The sequence below is a fragment of the Terrapene carolina genome, unplaced genomic scaffold (assembly GCF_002925995.2).
Source record: "Terrapene carolina triunguis isolate 2854851 unplaced genomic scaffold, T_m_triunguis-2.0 Scaffold58, whole genome shotgun sequence".
Taxonomy (NCBI): domain Eukaryota; kingdom Metazoa; phylum Chordata; order Testudines; family Emydidae; genus Terrapene; species Terrapene triunguis.
The window spans coordinates 110898720-110918443 of NW_020664409.1; the positions used below are offsets into that span (position 1 = coordinate 110898720).

The following is a 19724-nucleotide window of genomic DNA, read 5'->3' on the forward strand; positions in this document are numbered from 1 at the left end:
GCTGCCCCATCCAACCCCCCCCCCCCTTCCTGACTGCCCCCTGGTACCTCTGCCCCCATTCAACCCCCCTGTTCCCTGCCCTCTGACTGCCCCAACCCCTATCCACACCCCGTGCTCCCTGCCCCCTTACCACTCTGCCTGGAGCACCGGTGTCTGGCGGCGCTACAGCCGCGCCGCCCGGCTGGAGCCTGCCCCGCCACCGTGCAGCACAGAGCACCGGGTCAGGTCAGGCTCTGCAATGGCGCTGCCCCAGGAGCTCACAGTCCCGCCGCCCAGAGCATTGCGCCGGCGTTGGGGCAAGCTGAGGCTGCGGGAGAGGGAGCACAGCGGGGGAGGGGCCAGGGGCAAGCCTCCCCCAGGCCGGATGTGGCCCACAGGCTGCAGTTTGCCCACCTCTGTCATAGATCCACTTCTGAGAAGCACAGAAACATTAGGTTGTATTGTTATTAGGAAAACAATGCTGCAAAATATTTGGCGACCACTTATTCTAATGAACAAAGATTGACTTTCCACCCCAGCTCTTGCCCAGGCTTTCTTATGTGTATTGTGAATTTTCAGTATTTGAGCCAGACATGGCCCCGGGATCTCTGAGACAACTGAAGCGAGAGAGAAGCGGAAGCGGGGAGGAATTGGAAAGCGAAAAACAGTCCCTGGATGTGAACTCCATGGTACAGATCACCTTAGACAAGGGGAATCCAGTCTCTGGAATCATCCGCTGGTTGGGGTACCTGCCCAGAATTGAGCCCAAAATGGCAGGAGTTGAATTAGTAAGTAGCAAAATAATGTTTCTGTTCTCTAAGGGCACTAAGGTCAGAATTGGCATGTCTTTTGGGGGTCATGAGCATGTCTGTTTCACAGCATGCCCTAGGTTAGGGTGCTAACATTTCATACTGCTTAATTAAAGAGTCAGGGCAGATTAAGCTGGCCTCTCTTGCTGGGATCATGGATGGGATAATATAGATACTGGTACGCAGACTTTCCTTAGTGGAGGGAGAGTGGTATATTGGTGAGAGCGTGGACCTGGGAGCCAGGACTCCTAAGTTCTAGTCCTAGCCCTGCTATTGACTCAGTGTGTAAGCTTGGTCAAGTCTCCTCTCTGTCTTTTTCCCCATCTGTAAAATGGGATCATTCTCACCTGCCTGCAGAGGTGTTGTGAGGCTTCATTAGTTATTTGTGAAGTGCTTTGAGATCCTTGGACAATAGCTGCTGCTGTTGTTGGGATTTGGATTCATGAAATTCGTTCTGTGCTGACCAAAGGGATTCACTGGTCTAAAATGTAACTAAACCAAATGAAAAAAATGGGACAAAATAAGTATAAAGTTGTATGTAGTTGTCAGGTCATGAAATCCCATCCTAACATCGGCCCTAGCGCAGCCATCAGATATGTGCAACTCCGACGGTGTGATTTGTTTCATAGTGTGTTTGGTCACATGTAGCATTTCAGTTGATCGTGCCCCCTTGTGGCGAAATTGTTGCTGTCACTCTTTTTCCACAGCTGTGCTCACAAGTGCTACTTAGTCTAACTTAGCAGCTTTCAACCTTTTTTCATTTGCAGACCCCCTAAAAAATGTCGAATGGAGGCGCAGATCCCTTTGGGAATCCTAGACATAGTCTGCGGACCTCCTGGGGTCCGCGGACCAGGGTTGAAAACCACTGTTCTATGGTAATGACAACCTTCTGCGGACCCCCAGGGAGCCACGGACCATAGGTTGACAACCACTGATCTAACTCACTCCTCGAAAGCCTGGCCTGGAACTGCTTGTGGATGGATTTCTGTCCTTTTCACAGGATGAAGAGAAGGGGGTCACAGATGGCGAATGGCTAGGCATGCGCTACTTCCACTGCCCCCCAAAGCGTGGCCTCTTTGTGAAGCTTCAGTCGTGCCAGCCCGACATGCGCTTCCAGTGTGTGAGCAGCGGTCTCCTGGACCCCAGCACTTGCAGTGAGTTCCCTTAGAAGCTAATGACTCCGGCTAGGACAGGAGGGTCATATGTGGGTCGTCTTTGCTAGTCTCTGTGTTGAGGACCAGCATTTTGTGTAAAATTATAATTCTGAGTCCTGTGGCACCTTTAAGACTAACAGATCTAAAGGTGCCACAGGACTCTGTTGCTTTTTACAGATCCAGACTAACAAGGCTACCCCTCTGATACTTATAATTCTGAGAGTCCCAGGTTCCCCCCTCCATTCCCAAAGAATAGCCCTGATGTATCCTAGCCCAACTAAATCTACTGCACTTTATATTCCCCCGCCCGTCCCCATTAGAACTGACTCTAGGACTAATTTTGTTCTCTCGTCCTCTTTCTCATCTCTCCCTTTTCCTTTCACCTTCCATTTTCTCGTTTTCAAGCTATTAGTGGTAGAGCCAGGGGACTGGGAGTTGGGAGTCCTCGGTTCTATTCTGACATTTGCCACTGACTTGCTCTGACCTGGGCATGTCACTTAAATTCTCTGTTGCCTAACTTTTCCCTTCTGTAAAATGGGGCTGATACTTACCAACTACACAGGGATGTGGTCAGGCTAAAGCATTTGAGATCCTGCTGCTCTAATATCCCCTTACCACTTGCATCACATGCTGGATCTGCCCTTCAGGAGGTTATTTGTGCTGCAATGGAATAGTTATGGGCCACCTGGAATGGGAGTGTGACCACATTGGCACGGAGCGGAGGGTGTAGATCTTCGGGACAGAGCTGTGGACCCCACAGACTAAATGTTCCTGAGCCTCCGGCAGCTCCTCCGTATGCATGGAGGCCCAGCAGACTTAAAGGGCAGGGAAGTCCAGATCACACATCATCTGCATCTTCGCTGCTTTCCTGAGCTAGAGGAGCACGCCTTCCCTCCCCTAGTATGGTTAGACCAACGAATCCACACCAAAGCCAAGCTGGCAGCAATGTGGTGAATGGGCATTCATTTACCGACTTCGGCTTCCAGCAGCAGCCCTGAGAATCCCTCTAGCTGGTTGTTGGACACTTCCAGCGCAGAAGCATTTTCTAGGAATGCTTTACACAGAGATCCCAGTATCTCAAGCTTACATTCAGCTCGGTGTCAGGAAACTAGCTCTCTCCACTGTGGGGCCTTTCAGCGTCAGACGCTCGCTGACATGACGATGAGGATAGTACCGGCGGTGTGGATGGCAGGGAATGTGTGGTGGCTAAAAAGTCTAGCAGCTGAACGAGTGATCAGCAGATTGCCCAGAGGTTCCCTCTCATGCTGAGGTTATGGGTCTGTGCTCTTGCAGCCGATTATAGTGGGTAAGTGTACCAAGCAATCAAGCCCCCATCCCGCAGAGGTTACGGTCTAAATGCAGGGGTGGGTCCAGTACAGAACAAACAGAGTGGGTTGTGACCTTTGTAGGTGGACTAGCCCTACAGGAAAGGAACAGGAGGGCAAAGCTGTCCCGAGGGCAAGGGGATGCTAAAAGCAGTTTCTGTTATTTCTGTTGCAGGTAGGATAGATAGTCCTGAGGTTCTGGCTAATTTTCCTCCTCTCAGGAATGGCACAGCCGTGAGTGTTTTACAAGGGCGCATGAGAGGGATTCAAGGCCACTGCAACTCCTGCTACATGGACGCTGCCCTTTTCAGGTAGGAGGCACTACTCTCCTTTAACCTCGTGCAGAATGGCCTCTCTTGACCGTCTCCCTCTGGTAAGTGAGGACCGTCATCCAGGGCTGATGGTCCTTACTGAGCGTCAAACCAGGCAGCTCATCAGGAGCACAGGGATGACACGTAATTTGCACAAAGTAGAGTAGAACGCAATATAGAGATGCAGCTTAGAGATGACAGGTCCCAACCCCCAATAACCCGAAGGAGAAAGTTCTTCGATGCTAAGCACACACCATTTGTGTGTAATGAAAAATCATAGGTTGACACATTAGATTACATTACTGGTCCTCTCAAGTCTGCTATGTCATCTCAGGTAATGGGCAAAAACTGATACTTAAGAGAAACCTCTAGTAATGCACCTAGCTGATGGGACAGTGCCGTACGTGGGTGGGGGGAGGGGAATCCCTTGGTGACCCCCAGAAGCAGTCAGTTTTAGCCCTGAAGAATGAGATTTGATTATCTCACCCTGCCTAGCTACAAATGTTCCTAAATTAGTCAAGCCACAGGATTTCACTCATCCACAATTGATGGAAAACTTTCTCATTTCACACTGCCGACTTTCACGCATTTGCTCTTTCCATTCCTTACATCTAAAAATTAATAGTAGCTTAGGTACAAAGTGATCATGACTTGATCGCATTTATAATCTCCAAGCGGAATAAAGTTCAGACCAGTAATATATATGTTTGGTGCTCTAAAAGGACAAATTTCACAAAGCCGAAAAACAGTTCTGAGTCACATCAGCCAGGAGGAAAAATGTAATCAGAAAGATGTGAATGATAATTGAGAGTTGTTTAAGAACACTTTACTAGGTACTGAAAAAGCCACAATTGAGGAAAAAGGCAGTGTAAAGGGACACAAAGAGAAATGTATGCATCAGTACTAATGCAAAAAAAAGGCAGAAGTGTTCAATAAATATTTTGCTTTGTATTGAGGAAAAAACAGATGACGCAATCATACCATGATGATGATGACACTCTTTCCATTCCACTAGTATCTTGGGAAGATGTTAAACAGCAGCTACGGAAGTTGGACTTTTTAAAATCAACAGGTCCAGAGAACTTGGATCCAAGAGTTTTAAAAGAGCTGGCTGGGGAGCTTGCTGGACTGTTAATGTTGGTTTTCAATACGTTTTGGAACACTGGGGAAGTTCCAGAAGACTAAAAGAAAGCTAATGTGCCAGTGTTTTAAAAGGGTAATGGGATGACCCAGGTAATTCTAGGCCTCTCAATCAGACATTGATCCCAGGCAAGATAATGGAGCAGCTGATACAGGACTCAATTAACAAAGAATTAAAGGAGGGTAGCATAATTAATGTCAATCAATATGTGTTTATAGAAAATAGATGCTGTCAAACTAACTTGGTGGGGGTTTTTTTTTTATGGGATTACAAGTTTGGTTGATAACGGTAATAGTGTTGATGTAACACACTTCTCTAAGGCATTTGAATTGGTATTGCAAGGCACTTTGATTAAAAAAACTTGAACGATATAAAATTACCATGGCACACATTCAGTGGATTAAAATCCCGCCAACTGATAGGTCTCAAAATGTGTTTATAAAAGGGGAATCATCACCGTGTGGGTGTGTTTCTAGTGAGATCCTGCAGGGATCAGTTCTTGGCCTTACGATAATTTAACTTTTTTATCAATGACCTGGAAGAAAATATAAAATCATCACTGATGAAGTTTGCAGATGACACAGAAATTGCGGGAGTGGTAAATAATGAAAAGGAGCGAACTACATTGTTTGGTAAACTTGGGCACAAGCAAACAATATGCATTTTAATATGGCTAAATGTAAATCTGTACATCTAAAAACAAAGAATGTAGGCCGTATTTACAGGATGGAGGACTCTGGGAAGCAGTGACTCTGAAAAAGATTCAGGGGTCATGGCTACAGCCGAATGTGCAATGCTGTGGCCAAACAGGCTGAGATCCTTGGATGCATAAACGGGAATCTCGAGTAGGAGCAGAGAGATTATTTTACCTCTGAATTTAGCACTGGTGCGACCAGCACTGGAATACTGTGTCCGGTTCTGGTATCCACAGCTCAAGAAGGATGTTGATAAATTGGAGACGGTTTAGAGAGAGGAGTCATGAGAATGATTAAAGGATTAGAAAATATGCCCTGTAGTGTTAAATTGATGGAGCTCAATCTATGTAGTTTAACAAAGAGAATGATAAAGGGTGACTTGATTATAGTCTATAAGTACACACATGAGGAACAAATACAGACGCTCCCCGACTTACACAAGCGTTCCATTCCAGAACGCCTTGCATAACTCGAATTTTGCGTAAGTTAGAAACGTATACCCAACCATTACGCCAAAAAACAAAAATACCCTCCTCTTTCTAGCTTACGAAACTTTTTCTGTAAGTGCGGATTTGCGTAAGTCAGGTTTGCGTAACCCGGGGGGCATCTGTACTTGGTAATGGGATCTTCAGTCTAGCAGAGAAAGGTCTAACATGAAACCAATGGCTGGAAGTTGAAACTAGACAAATCAGAGGTGTAAATTTTTAACAGTGAGGGTAATTAGCTACTCTATTGGAACAGTATTCCAAGGATTGTAGTGGATTCTCCATCACTGGCAATTTGTAAAGCAAGATTGGCTGGGTTTTTTTTGTTTTTTTTTAAATGATCTGCTGTAGGAATTATTTTTGGGAAGTTCTATGACCTGTGTTATGACAGGCTTGGAAGGACTAGATATTTATCGGTTAATTTTGGTATAAACGTCCATTTCACCGCACACCCCAACAAAAAAATATTTCCATTGATGATCATTGAAATTTACTGATAGGGAAAATAAGTCAAATGCACTTGAGAACTTGTTAGAGTTTGATTTAAGGATACCTACTGTGTGTGTTTTGCCATGTGATGTTGACAATTTGTGTTTTAATGGTTATAACTTTAGCTTTAACTTCTTGAATCGCAATGTCTACTGTCACTAATGTTTCTCCACCCTTGGTGTTCACACCTCAACTGCTAGCAGAGCACCTCACCCTCCCTGATTGAACTAACCTCGTTATCTCCATACTGATTTATACCTGCCTCTGGAAATTTCCATTACTTGCATCTGAAGAAGTGAGGTTCTTACCCACGAAAGCTTATGCTCCCAATACTTCTGTTAGTCTTAAAGATGCCACAGGACCCTCTGTTGCTTTTTACTGTCACTAAGTAATTGTCTGACACCCTCCCCCCATTATTTCCTCCAACTGAAAATTCAAGTTGATAAAAATCTAAATATCAATATTTATTTTTATTTTTGTTTTTATTTCTTTATAATTTTGACAAATAAAATTCTGCCGAGCCTCACTATAGAGGAGGTCAGACAAGCTGATCTCACTAGTCCCTTCTGGTCTTGGCATCTGTCACACTATAAATCTCTCTCTTTCTCCCTTAAATCTGTCCATCTGTATGCTGTGTATCATTTAAAACAAAAAACACTGGGTTATTACCTGATTCCACTGTTACCAACCGCTCTCCCTTCCCAGCCTCTTCTCCTGCACCTCTGTGCTGGACTCCATGCTCTTCAAGCCCTCCCTCCCGCCCGACGGGCACGTCCAGAAGATCCTCCGGGATGAGATTGTGAACCCCCTCCGACGGTGAGTACTGTACGTAGGACCACTGGAAGCAGCAAGTCTCTCTTCTGTAATCTCCGTGCTGCTACCACCTCCTTCCAGCCGGAATTGGGTCTGTCACGGTTCAGATTAGGGCTGTCGATTAATCACAATTAACTCAAAACATTTAATCACCATTTAAAAAATTAATAGCGACTAAAAAAAATGAACCGCGGTTTTAATCGCATTATTAAACAATAGAATATCAATTGAAATTTATTAAATACCTTTGGATGTTTTTCTACATTTTCAAATATATTGATTTCAATTACAATGCAGAATACAAAGTGCACAGTGCTCACTTTGTAGTATTATTTTTATTACAAGTATTTGCACTGTAAAAATGATAAAAAGTAGTAGTTTTCAATTTACCTCAAAGAAGTACCGTAGTGCAATCTCTTTATCGTGAAAGTGCAACTTACAAATGTAGATTTATTTATTTTTTTGGTTACATAACTGCACTCAAAAACAAAACAATGTAAAACTTTATAGCCTACAAGTCCACTCAGTCCTACTTCTTGTTCAACCAATCGCTAAGAGAAACAAGTTTGTTTACATTTATGGGAGATACCGCTGCCTGCTTCTTATTTACAAAGTCACCTGAAAGTGAGAACAGGTGTTCCCATGGCACTTTTGTAGCCAGCACTGCAAGGTATTTCAGTGCCAGATATGCTAAACATTCATAGGCCCCTTCATGCTTCGGCCACCATTCCAGAGGACATGCTTCCATGCTGATGATGCTTGTTTTAAAAAAAAAAAAAATACGTTAATTAAATTTGTGATTGAACGCCTTGCGGAAGAATTGTATGTCTCCTGCTCCATTTTATCCACATTCTGCCATATATTTCATGTTATAGTAGTCTTGGATGATGACCCAGCACATGTTGTTCATTTTAAGAACACTTTCACTGCAGAGCTGACAAAATGTAAAGAAGGTACCAAAGAAATTTCTAAAGATAGCAACAGCACTTGACCCAAGGTTTAAGAATCTGAAAGGCCTTCCAAAATCTGAGAGGAATGAGGTGTGGAGCTTTCAGAAGTCTTACAAGAGCAACACACTGATGCTACAGAACCCGAACCACCAAAAAAGAAATTCAACCTTTTGCTGGTGGCATCTGAGTCAGATGATGAAAATGAACATGCGTCGGTCTGCTCTGCTTTGGACTGTTATCTAGCAGAACCCTTCATCAGCATGGACGCATGTCCCTCTGAAATGGAGGTTAAAGCATGAAGGCACAGGTGAATCTTTAGCACGTCTGACACGTAAATATCTTGTGATGCCGGTTACAACAGTGCCATGAGAACGCCTGTTCTCACTTTCAGGTGACATTGTAAACAAGAAGCGGGCAGCATTATTTCTGCAAATGTAAACAAATTTGTTTGTCTGAGTGATTGGCTGAACAAGAAGTAGGACTGAGTGGACTTGTAGGCTCTTAAGTTTTACATTGTTTTGTTTTTGAGCGCAGTTATGTAACAACAACAAAAATCTACATTTGTAAGTTGCATTTTCACGATAGAGATTGTACTATAGTACTTGTTTGAGGTGAATTGAAAATATTATTTCTGTTTTTTACACAATATTTATAATAAAAAATAAATATAAAGTGAGCACTGTGCACTTTGTATTCTGTGTTGTAAGTGAAAGTAATATATTTGAAAATGTAGAAAACATTCAAAAATATTTAAATCAATGCTATTCTATTATTGTTTAACAGCGTGATTAATTGTGATTAATTTTTTTTAATCGCTTGACAGCCATAGTTCAGATGCTGCTGAGACAAGTAGTATCCTAGAGATTCATCTCTTGGCCAACTCTAAAGTTGTTCTGCTCTTCCTTCCCACTCATATTAACCCAGCAAATGCTGAGATTGTGGATTTCCTTTGCTAAATACTGCTGCAAAGTCCCAGGCAGGAGAAGGCTGCCTGTGGCCCTCTGGAGGGGTCAAAGAGAACGTGGGAGTGGTGTTGAGAAGCCACATGCTACTCTCCTGGGCCAGAAGGGAGGCTGTCATGACTCATGGTTGAAGGTGAGAAGGTTAAAGAAGGGATCCCTGGGGTTCAGAGGTCTCAGTCGAGGGGTTGTGGGAGAGGGGAAGAAATGTATAATGAAAGGCTGGGCCCAGGGACAAGCCCTGCACTGTTACATGAAGGACTTTGATTTAATCTGTGGCCCTGATTTCTTGCTCCCAGGGCTGGGAGTGATGCTGATAAGGGAGCAAAGTCTCCAGGGAGCAAGTAATCCATGTTGCTTAGACAGCTGGCTCATAGAAATACTGAAAGGCTCCAAAGGGTTACCTGTACACTGCCAGCCTGTAAGGCTGATGACTGAGACAGGGCCTTGCGGAGGGTAGTGAGTATCCACTGGCCTCCATCAAGAATATTTGGCCCACCCCTTCCCTCCCCCAGTGCTTATGGGACAGGAGTGTTTTGTTCAGTGCTGCTTGTGGTCAGGCCTCTGGCGCTAACTTCTTGCCTTTGGGGAGGGTGCGTCTTGACTTGGATTTTTGCCGGTTGGCTCCATGCTTCACCTGCTGTGTTTTCTGCCCCTGAGATGTAAGTTTGCCGATGCACAAAGAGCTCATCCCCAGCTTCCCCTCATTCCCAGGAATGGCTTTGTTGCCGCTAATAGCGTGATGCACCTAAGGCAGCAGTTGACGGAGAAGGGCCAGTGTTCGAGCTTTGCCACGTCTGAGAAAGGTAACGTGCTCTCTGCAGATGTCTTACATCAGAGTGGTCTGTCTTATCTTCCCCTTTTCCCAGTCAGGCAACCCCGCAAGCTAGTTTCCTGTCTGCCCCCAGAACACTTGTTTTTAAATAAATGTCCTGCTACCTGGAGAATTCCTCAGATGTGTCAGCTTAGGTTTGGCCATGCAGGAAGGTTCCCCAAGTATGATGGAAAGATTGGAATTGCTAGGTCCCTTGCTGCTGGCCTGTTGCTCAGAAGAAACCACCACCAAAGCAGAATTTGCCCAAGGGGGGTTTCTGTCTGACCCATTGGTTTGTATTTGCAGTCTGCAGTTAAACTCTGTTGGCCTGACTAGGGCTGTTAACCACGCTGTCTTTGCCAGATTCCATGTCTCATCATTGCATTTTGCTCACCTAAATTCCTCTGCAGATTCAGTCGGATAGAGATTCTTCTTCTGCATTTGTTGTTCTTAGTTGTTATGCATGTTTGAATAGTTACCACATTCCTGTCCAGAGGTAGACAGCCGTCCGTCTCTTCCTTGCCTCAGAGATAATATTTGTAAAGTGCTTTAAGATATGCAGATGAAAGGAGCTGCCGAATGCCAAAGGATTATTGAAATACCCAGATGCTATCATCATGGCTGTATAAATATTAAAAAGTAGAAGTTATATTAAATCTTCTGCTCTCGTGTCCTGGTATTTTTGTTTCATCTGTTTGGTATTTTCTTGTATCTTGGCCAGAGACAGCCCAGACTTTTGCTCTTTGTTCCTCCAGTTTCCAGCATTGTCCCTGGTTTCGGTGTCCGTTAATGAATTTGGTGCTGGCAGTAAATATCTATCAAGATCTTTCTCCCCAGGCTGTTTGAGTGCAGATGAATGGAGTAAATGTACCTGCGATGCATGAATATGGTTTTTCCCTCAATATAGCAAAGAAATCATTCAGCAGTGAAGGAGTTAAGAGAAATGTGAACTTTTACCAGGCTTCTGTCCTCTTTCTCCCCTGTCTTTCTATGGAAGGTTCTTTCTGTGTTTACGCTGATCGTAGAACTTTCAAACTATGAAACTAACCAAGTGTTTTCAACTCCTAATCAGACCAGCGCTATACCTGGAGTGAGAGAGAAGCTCAGTGTGAGGAACACCAGCCCATAGTTGACCGTGCTTTTTCCTTTCTGGAGGAGGTGGGACAGGGAAGTGTGTTGGCTTGGCCTGATCTGTGATTTCCCTCAACTTTCAGACCCCGAGGAGTTTCTCAATCTCATCATGCATCACATCCTGGGAATAGAGCCACTACTGAAACTGCAGTAAGTTGTCATCTCTCTGTGATCTTACTGATGCAGTGGACTGTGCTGCCCACATCTGAGACTGGGGAGGGAAGGAGGGGTGACTTGGTTTGTTAGATAAGGCCTGACCGGAGAGGATCAGTGAATTTCCCTTGTTCATAAAGGAGATGGAAAAATTTGTGCCCATCTATTCTCCGCTGTGCCCCTGAATTACATTGTGATCACACCTGCCCATCACATTGTGGTCATATTCCAGGAAGGACTGTACCTGGAAGATGATACTTCTAAATCATTCCCAGGTGTGCCACCTTCAGGGAGTGATGAAATGCAGAGAGTAATCCCTGGATAGGGTCAATGGTGGCATGAGAAACACAGGGCTTGTCTTCCTAGTCTTCAATAGGTTGGCTGTGGAGTAGTATCACAGATACCTCTGAAGGGTCTGATGTTTCCAGACTGCCAAGCTAGCAGAGAGCCTAGAGCTCCCAAACGGGGAATCCACTGATTTTAGTCCCAGAAGCCCTGTTTTGTGGGGATTCTACAAAGAGGAGATTCACTTAGTGTGAGGACTCCCAAAAATAGCTGCATTGTTCAGGAGTTTAGACCTGGGTTGCCAACTTTCTGGGTTCCCCGTGGAGGAATGTGCAGTGGCTTGTATCATGGAGCTACTCAGAGAAGCAGTGGATACAAAGAAGCCTGTTTCACTTCACTCCAACCCTCCTGCCAGAGGATCCTTTCTATGCTGCTTCAGGGGAGCGCAAGGATCCTGGAGGATCTTTCATGTATAAGTTGCCTTGGGAATGCTTCAGACTTTGCTTTGCAGTTTTCCAGGTGGCTGGATCACAAAACTGGCACCTTATAACTCAGATATAGGAATCTTCTGGTCACACTGTAAAACAGCTGACTTACAAGAAAATCAGTGTCTCTTCATTTTTAAATTGAAGGGGAAAAAAGTGTGTCTGGCCCACCCATCGCAGAGGAGCAGAATGCAAGTGAGAATGATACTTGGTCGGTATCAGTCACCCACCACATTTGTTGGGTGTTTCTGGATGATAAATGCTTAGTTTTTTGAAAGCTAGAGCTGGGAGCCCCTTGGTGCCACGGTTGGAGGCTGTCCTAGAACTCAAAGGCTGTGTCCTGTGAGAGCTCTGCCGTCCAGGCACCAAGGGCACATAGATAGTGCAGAGAGGCAGCCCCAGTGCCCTGAGTCTGGAACGTTGCTCCCAGGTCTGGAGGCCAGAAGGAGCAGGAGTGTTACTGTTACCAGATATTCATAGACAAGCAAGAGGAGCTGGTCGTGCCAAACGTGCAGCAGCTAGTGGAACATTCCTTCCTGTCTTCCAATCTCAAGCTAGTGGAGGTGAGTGCAGCTACCCTTTTTCTCCTCTGTCTTTCGCATCCGCCTTCGTTCCCTGCCCCATGCACGCGACTGCTTGTTAGAACGTTTTACTCCCCATCTCCACAGCAAGGCTGGTGAGGGGCTTTATGCCTAGGATCACGATGCAGCAGAGCCCCCCAGCACACCACCAGAACCGGAGGGGTGCAGTGGAGAACATGAAAGGGGGTATGGACACTTCACGGATAGTGGGCTGTGGAGAACCTGAGTGGAGAAGGTGTCATCCAGCTGCTGGGTTGGGGAGCAGGTCCAAGAGGGGGTTATGTGGGCAGGGCAAGGCGTTGGCTCCCCATGGTTGGTGACTTGCTTTTTTTCTCCCAGATCCCCTCCTGTTTCATTATCCAAATGCCACGGTTCGGGAAGGAATATAAAATGTTCAGCAAAATCATTCCCTCCCTGGAGCTTGACATCACCGACCTGCTGCTCGACAGTAAGTTCCTGGGCACTGGGGATTCCGGGGCTGTCTTGCACGTGGGCGCCAACGCAGGCTCGTTTGGATCCAGGTGGCGAGGCTGGCCTAGCTCGGGTGTAAGCAGTATGGTAAGGTCAGGACTCTGATGTGATTCTTCCTCACAGAGCAGGACTTGCATGGCAGGCGCAGGGGCCATGCTGACGCCCTGTCATACAACCACTGCTGACATTCGTGTTCCCGCTGCAGGTCCCCGGGAGTGCTTTGTGTGCGGGGACGTAGCCACGCAGGAGTGTTCCGAGTGCTTCAAAGACGAGATGTTTGCAGTCACGGGGATGAAGCAGTACTGCAATTCCTGCTGCAGACAGGTATCCAGTTCCCCCTCCGTGTGTTTACTGTTCCCCCAGGAGGCAGATCACAGACTGAAACCTCTGCCTTCCCTTGCGTTCCCTGCAGCCAGTGGTGGGAGGCTCCTTCCTGAGCAGACCGGCACTGCTGACTGGATCAGCCACTCAGGGTAGTTGCTGCAAGATCATGAACTTGCACATACATGGCCCCTCATCCATATGGACCCCATGTGCTTTACCACGCTGGGGCCCTAATTCTGGGCAGGCTCTGAGTGAAGAGCCTTTCCACTTCCTGCAGCACCCTTGCTTCTCCTTAGAGGTCCCCATCCAGGCATTCTCCTGGCACGTGGGAAAGACTCAGATGAGGAATTGAGTGGAAAGCAGGTGACCGCAGAACAAATTGGTGACCGAATGCCAGCCTGTCCCCAGCCAACATCTCTTTCCTTTTAGGGTAGGTGTGTATAAAGTTGCGGTAGCCCTGCTGACCTGCCAGCGCCCCCTATTGTCTGTCCGCAGGCTCATTCTCACTACCGGCGCAAAGCACACAGGCTAACAAAACTGCATGTCCCTGAGGAGTTTCAGAGCAGGAGCCTCATGGATAGCCCCCGAATCCCACGGGAGAGGATGGAGCTCTTCGCAGTGCTCTGCATAGAGACCAGTCACTACGTCTCCTTTGTGAAGTACGGGCCGGAGAAAGAGAACTGGCTGTTCTTCGACAGCATGGCTGACAGGCACGGTGAGGAGGGGCTCTGCTCGGAGGGGAGGCTGGTCGGCCCTTTGCACCTGGACGACCCTGTTCAGGAATTGCAGTCCCAGCGCACAACGGTCATGAGTAATTTCTCCACAGATCTGTAATGTAAAACAGGAGGCCCGTGTGTCCGAACTCCATTGGGTCCGTCTGCTGGGAAGCATGGAAAGGTGTCGCTTCTTCAATAATATGTAAAACTACTCCCTGCGTGGCAGTGCAAACGAACGTACCGTTTGACAGGGAGTTTAGCGCTGGTGAATGGTGCTGGCTTGACAGCTCTGGGGACTGACAGCCACTGTGTAACTGTAGAACAGGTAGTGGCCAGGCAGGCTGCCCCCACCAGTGCGTTTCAAACCTCAGCTAGAGGGACTTCTTCTAGGGGTGCAAAGACAGCTCGGTCATGGCCCAGTCAGTCCTTGGCCTCTCTTCTGACACTGCCGACGGGGGGCCCAGTTAATGCCACTTGCTCTAGTGTTCCTTTGTGCTGTAGACACCTGTCCCCCGGGAACTGAGATTTGGGCTCACCCCTCCTCCCCCTCTCTCTCTCATATTCAGGTGATGAGAATGGCTTCAACATTCCCATCGTAACGCTGTGCCCTGAAGTTGCCAAATACTTGCAATTGCCAGTGGCAGCGCTGGCTATGGAGCAGTCCCGGGACATGGAAGGCGTGGCCAAACGCCTCTTCTGTGACGCCTACATGTACATGTACCAGAGCAAGAAGATGGCTCTTTACAAATGACCCCAGCCTGGGCTGGGAGAGACCCCACTGCTCTCGTGCAGAGCCATGAGATACTGGAAATGGGGGCTTGGTTCAAACCTGCTGCCTGCAGCTGCTAATTGAGAAAACCCAGCCAGAGTCCAGGTCACGTGACCTTTCAGCTTTGCCTCTGCTAACCTCTTCCGAAGTCGAGTGTCAGACTATTGATGAAAGCAGCATTCGGTGGTGGAAAGCCTGTGGCCGGCTTTAGCCGAGTGACAGTTTGGACCTTCTGCAAATCCAGACTCGGAACCAGTTTACACTTTTACATATCCTGAGTAAGAGAACTTCACCTTCATCCCATTCCCCTGTCCACACCCCGGATTTCCATCATCCTTCCTTCTCCAGACCCTCTCTACAGCTCTGGGCCCACCAGAACCCCTCCACCTTTCATTCTCCGAATTAATTCTTCCCCAAAGCTCAGGAATCAAGAAGCCCAAGTCAAGGCACGGGCTGTGACTCTCCGATTTTCAACAGAGCACAGGAGAACTGCACTAGGCCTCTGGGTGATATCTCAGCTCATCGGCTTCCTGAATGTAAACACAAAAGTGCCTTCTAGATGGTCAGGAATCAAACCTCTCAGGAAGGGAATTTTGCTTAGATCTGCACTAAATTCTGGAGTATGTGACTATGATCCTGAGGTCCCAGTAATGGGCCGTTCTGAACATCCCCATTCCCTGGACGCAGACCTGCACTCCCTTATTTATAACTCCCTTTTGTTCCTTTACTCCCCCTGTTCAGCACTAATCTCTCTGACGCTCTGCTTAACATCAGTAGCACTTTCTGTTGGAAGTCCCCTCTTTTTAGACATGACATTTGGCTCGAGACTTGAAGCTTTGTGTTGCTGTTTCAAGCCGCACTTTGAACAAAAATATAATTTTAAGAACAAAACTGGGGCAGATACAGGCAAAACCAGCATAGGAATGTCCTCCCCCAAAGGCTGTGAGATTGCTCCGAGCGTGTGGCTTTCTAGCTGTAGCTCATTGTTCTGGTTTCCTGAGGTGCATGTGGAACAGCGATAACCAAACAAACCTCCCAGAAAAAATGCTTTTTAAGAATGAACCTGTTCAGATTTTCCGCCCGTAACAGGTTTTCCGCCCGTAAGGGTATGTTTGGGGGGAGTTATTGGCTTTCAACTTTTTTAAAACAGCAAAGTTAACCTTTGCAAATTTGGTACTGAGCCTGCTGCAAAGTTTCTGTTCTCCTAATGCTGGTAGGAGGCCCCTAGGAGAGTTATGGACCAGGTTGCCCAAACGTCACCCAACCAAAGTCTACTCTACATGGACAACTTGTCAAGAAGCTGAGGGGTGCCCCGAATGGGTGTAGAACAGGTAGCTGATTGCAGCTGTCCTCTTTTATACACGGGGTGTGGCAGCGGCAACTCACAGCATGTAACACTGTCTTGATCTGAGTGACCAGTCTGTGTGGGTCAAGCTGGAACATTGTGTCATCTCTATGGGCTGCCCCTTTCCAGTACAGATGAGGGAAGTCATGGTGCATAGCATAATGGGTTGTATTTGGCCCGTCTCTGGCCACCCTGTTATTAACCAGTGCAGTATTATAACAGCCTGTTGAGTTAATATACCAGTTTGAAACAGTGTTCTGGTTCCATACGGAGCTGTTGGGGAAATTATCCACATAATGAGCTTGGATTTGCCAAAAGGCCTGGAGAACTAACGCAAATGCGGTTATCTTAGCTGGCTTTCCAAACACACACAGAAACCAGAGAGTTACGTTGACACAAGCCAGGAAGTTCAGAGTGAGGCTGATGCCCCTTCTCGACTCAAAAGCGTCACCCTTGATTTTTGAAGTTTTTCTCCTTAGGGGCTGATCCTGACCCGTGCTGAGCACCTATAATTCCCATCGCCTTGGGGCTTGTGGGTGCTCTGCCCCTCTAAGCATTGCCTGCTATTTAAATCCATGTTAGATCCTGTGTATGCACCGTGCCTGGGAGCGAAGCTTTTGCGGTTTCTAAGGTAACAGTAATAGTGTTAGTTTAGTGTTGTACGGCACATGGGCTCCAGGAGTACAGGAGGTTTGAAAGCCTCCAGCAGATCCCGGCCCCAAATATCTTCTCCCATATAGCTGGCCTCAATTAACATATCAGGTATGTGTTCTCCAGGTGCCCTGTGCTTCTCTTGCCTCTTAGCTGGTCTTGGCTGAACCGCAAGTTCCTCCACTCACTCCCAGCTCCACCACGGCTAATTCGGTGCTTCTGTCTGAGGAAGTCAGGAGAGCTTTAGGCCACAGGGCTCCCTCAGCAATGGGATTCCTTTAGCCAGCCCACCTCCTCGCTTTTATCCTTCTTGCTCACTGCAGTTATGTCTCTGGCAGGAAGATCGAACTTCCTTAAAGTGTTGGTTGCTGGGTTGTCCCGCTCTCTAATATGAACTGACCTGCTGATCTTGCCATGACTAATGCCCTGTTAACTATAGAGCAGTAGAAACCTCTTTCTCCGCTCTCTTTCAAAGCCATGATGAGCTGTTCAGGCCCAAGTTGGTTTTCTCCATATGACGTCTCTTAACAGCTCTGGCCTCTTTTCTCAGGTATCGCATGGGCCGGGGTTCTGTGTGTCAAGGAGCCATCCTGTGGTTTCTTAGGGTGCAAATTAGCTCTTCTGGGATTTTACAATGTCAATGGTGACTATCGGATGATTTGTACTTCGGATATTTATGTGATTTGTTTCTCTTTATATTTCTAAGCACAAGACACCTTTTTTTAATTGTCAGAAGTGCCTTCTTGACATGACATAGCTTCTGCACAGGGGACAGAGCAAGCCATGCTTTCTAAAAGAGCTGATCCAGGGAACACCCCTAAGCTCTGTAGAGTTTCCACTGTCTCCCCCCCCCCTCCCCCCGCTCCCCCTATGCATATTGCAAAAATACCAAAGTGGCTTTCAGCACTTTTGAAATGAATTTCTCTGATCAGGACAGTAGTTAGTGGGATGCACAAATCCAGTTGGATTTCCCTGCATTCATCGTGCATTAGGAGCGTCCATCAGTAAGTCTATGCAGTATCCTAAAAACTAAAGGTGGAAAGGTTTTAGTGCCAGAACAAGTGCAAGCCATTCATTTTCGCCTGTGGCTGCTGCGTGATTTGTGACATGTCACACTAGCTTGTAATGCTGGGAAAGTCCAGACTCAGATTGACCTCACTTGGAGTAACCCAGTCACTGCTCTGATGCTTGATAAGTCGGACAAGAATAATGTGCATTAGCCTCTCTGTGCTCCCTTTGTAGTATATTGCTCGGTTGGTGTTTTCTGTACTGTTTAAACCTCTGTATATTTTACAGATTTGTTTCTGTTCTTTGATTCATGCATAAATCTCTTCCTTTAGTGGTTTCTGTAACTTTGCCTTAAACTGATTTGGGGAGAATACGCCGTCTGATTTTTTTTCAGGCAATGCAATTAATTATACCAGTTCAATTTGAATATGTCTTCATCGAGCCATTGGCCTGAGTGCTGGTGTGTTTGTTCTTCAATGAGCCGTTAGCCCCACCCTGGGAAAAGGGGGATGTATTCTCCCCTATCGGCGAGAGCACAGCGGGAACTCTGTCATAGTGGGGGTGGATTTTCCCTCTCCGCTCCCCCGTCCACTCCCTTTGTGTTTGGGTGATTCAGGAAACCAGGCTCTCAAGCGACGTGCAGGCATCTGACAGGACGGAGATGACAGCTAGGAGCCATTTGTGTGTCAAACTCCCCACACTAACGGCCACCCTGGTCTTTGTGAATAACCCTGAGCAAACTGGCTGTATCTAAGGGTTCAGAGGGGTCTGGAATTGGGAAGCAGGAGGAGATGGTGGACAAGGAATTGGTGAGGCAGGGGGGCATAGAAGACTGAGGAAAAGGGAAGGAAAATACAGGGGTGGTGAGGGGACTCTGAACAGGGCAGGAGACTGCGTGGGGCAGGGTGGAGGACCCGGTCAGGAGAAGCTTGGTGAGCCTACACACGCTGGTGCTTAGAACAATTGGGAGAGCGCTCTCTGGGGAATCCTAGACCAGTTCTCCAGGTGGTAGGAAGAACCGAGCTGGGGCCCCTCCCCTTATTATTCTGGCTCCTGCTCTCCAGCGGGGGGATGGCTTTGCTTCTCAGACCCCTCACTCCCTGTGCCTCTGCAGGGTGATCCCATCGAGCTGGGCTCCAGGCGTGAGTTAGTGCTAGGACTGTTCTTGCATTCATTGGCGCTTCCCTTCATGCATTACAGCCTGAGCCTGGACCTCCTACCAATGCTGCTTCTGCACCCTACTACCGACAATGTCAGCACTAGCCCTGCTGGAACCCTTTTCTTTCCTCCAGCTCCATTCCAGTTGCTGTCTTGCTGGTGGGTCCTTCAGCCCTGCTGGATAGCAGGGAGTACCACCATGGGCTGTGAGGCTCATCCCCTGCAGGGATCCCCTATTACTGCCGCATAGCTATTGGCTCAACGCCGCCCTGACTCCTCTTTGGAGCCCCCCTTCTGCCAGCCAGGCCTCAACCCCCATCCTGGGTCAGTCGGTGAGCCTTCCCTCCACCCCCACTTCCTGACATAGGGATGCGGCAGTGGCTGGTGTTGGCCTTGTATCAAGCCAAGGAGCAGATCCCCATGGGGTGTGGCCAGTAGGCAGCCCAAAGCTCTTTAGCTGTTTGAGGGGCTCTTCTAAGGCTTCCAGCAGGGGGGAGGGCTCCGAACAGGGAGCAGGCCTGCTGGTGTAAAGGGGAGGGAGAGAGGTGGCGCTGGGTTAGTTCTGCACCTGGGCCAATCCACTCCTCATTCGGCCTCTAAAGGGCCAGACAGCTTTTCTTAAGGCCAGCTTTGCCTCTCCACTTGCTAACTATTGCACGTGACCATCTCCTTTGCAAAGGACCATCCCATGCCCCTATTTCTGTCCAAATTCTCTTCATATGA

At 47.4% G+C, this 19724-nt stretch overlaps 1 protein-coding gene across 1 annotated transcript in view; it reads left to right on the plus strand.

Annotated features, from left to right (window-relative positions):
- Positions 1-17668, plus strand: part of LOC112119750 (ubiquitin carboxyl-terminal hydrolase CYLD-like) — a 20537-nt gene extending 2869 nt beyond the window's left edge. Inside the window, exons 4-14 of the mRNA XM_026646944.2 lie at positions 559-767; positions 1789-1942; positions 3443-3578; positions 7094-7204; positions 9825-9916; positions 11139-11205; positions 12409-12541; positions 12899-13007; positions 13236-13354; positions 13850-14069; positions 14637-17668. Coding sequence (XP_026502729.1) covers positions 559-767; positions 1789-1942; positions 3443-3578; positions 7094-7204; positions 9825-9916; positions 11139-11205; positions 12409-12541; positions 12899-13007; positions 13236-13354; positions 13850-14069; positions 14637-14821 — 1535 coding nt within the window. The 3' untranslated portion in view covers positions 14822-17668. The remainder of the gene's footprint in view (positions 1-558; positions 768-1788; positions 1943-3442; positions 3579-7093; positions 7205-9824; positions 9917-11138; positions 11206-12408; positions 12542-12898; positions 13008-13235; positions 13355-13849; positions 14070-14636) is intronic.
- The last annotated feature ends 2056 nt before the right edge of the window (positions 17669-19724 follow it).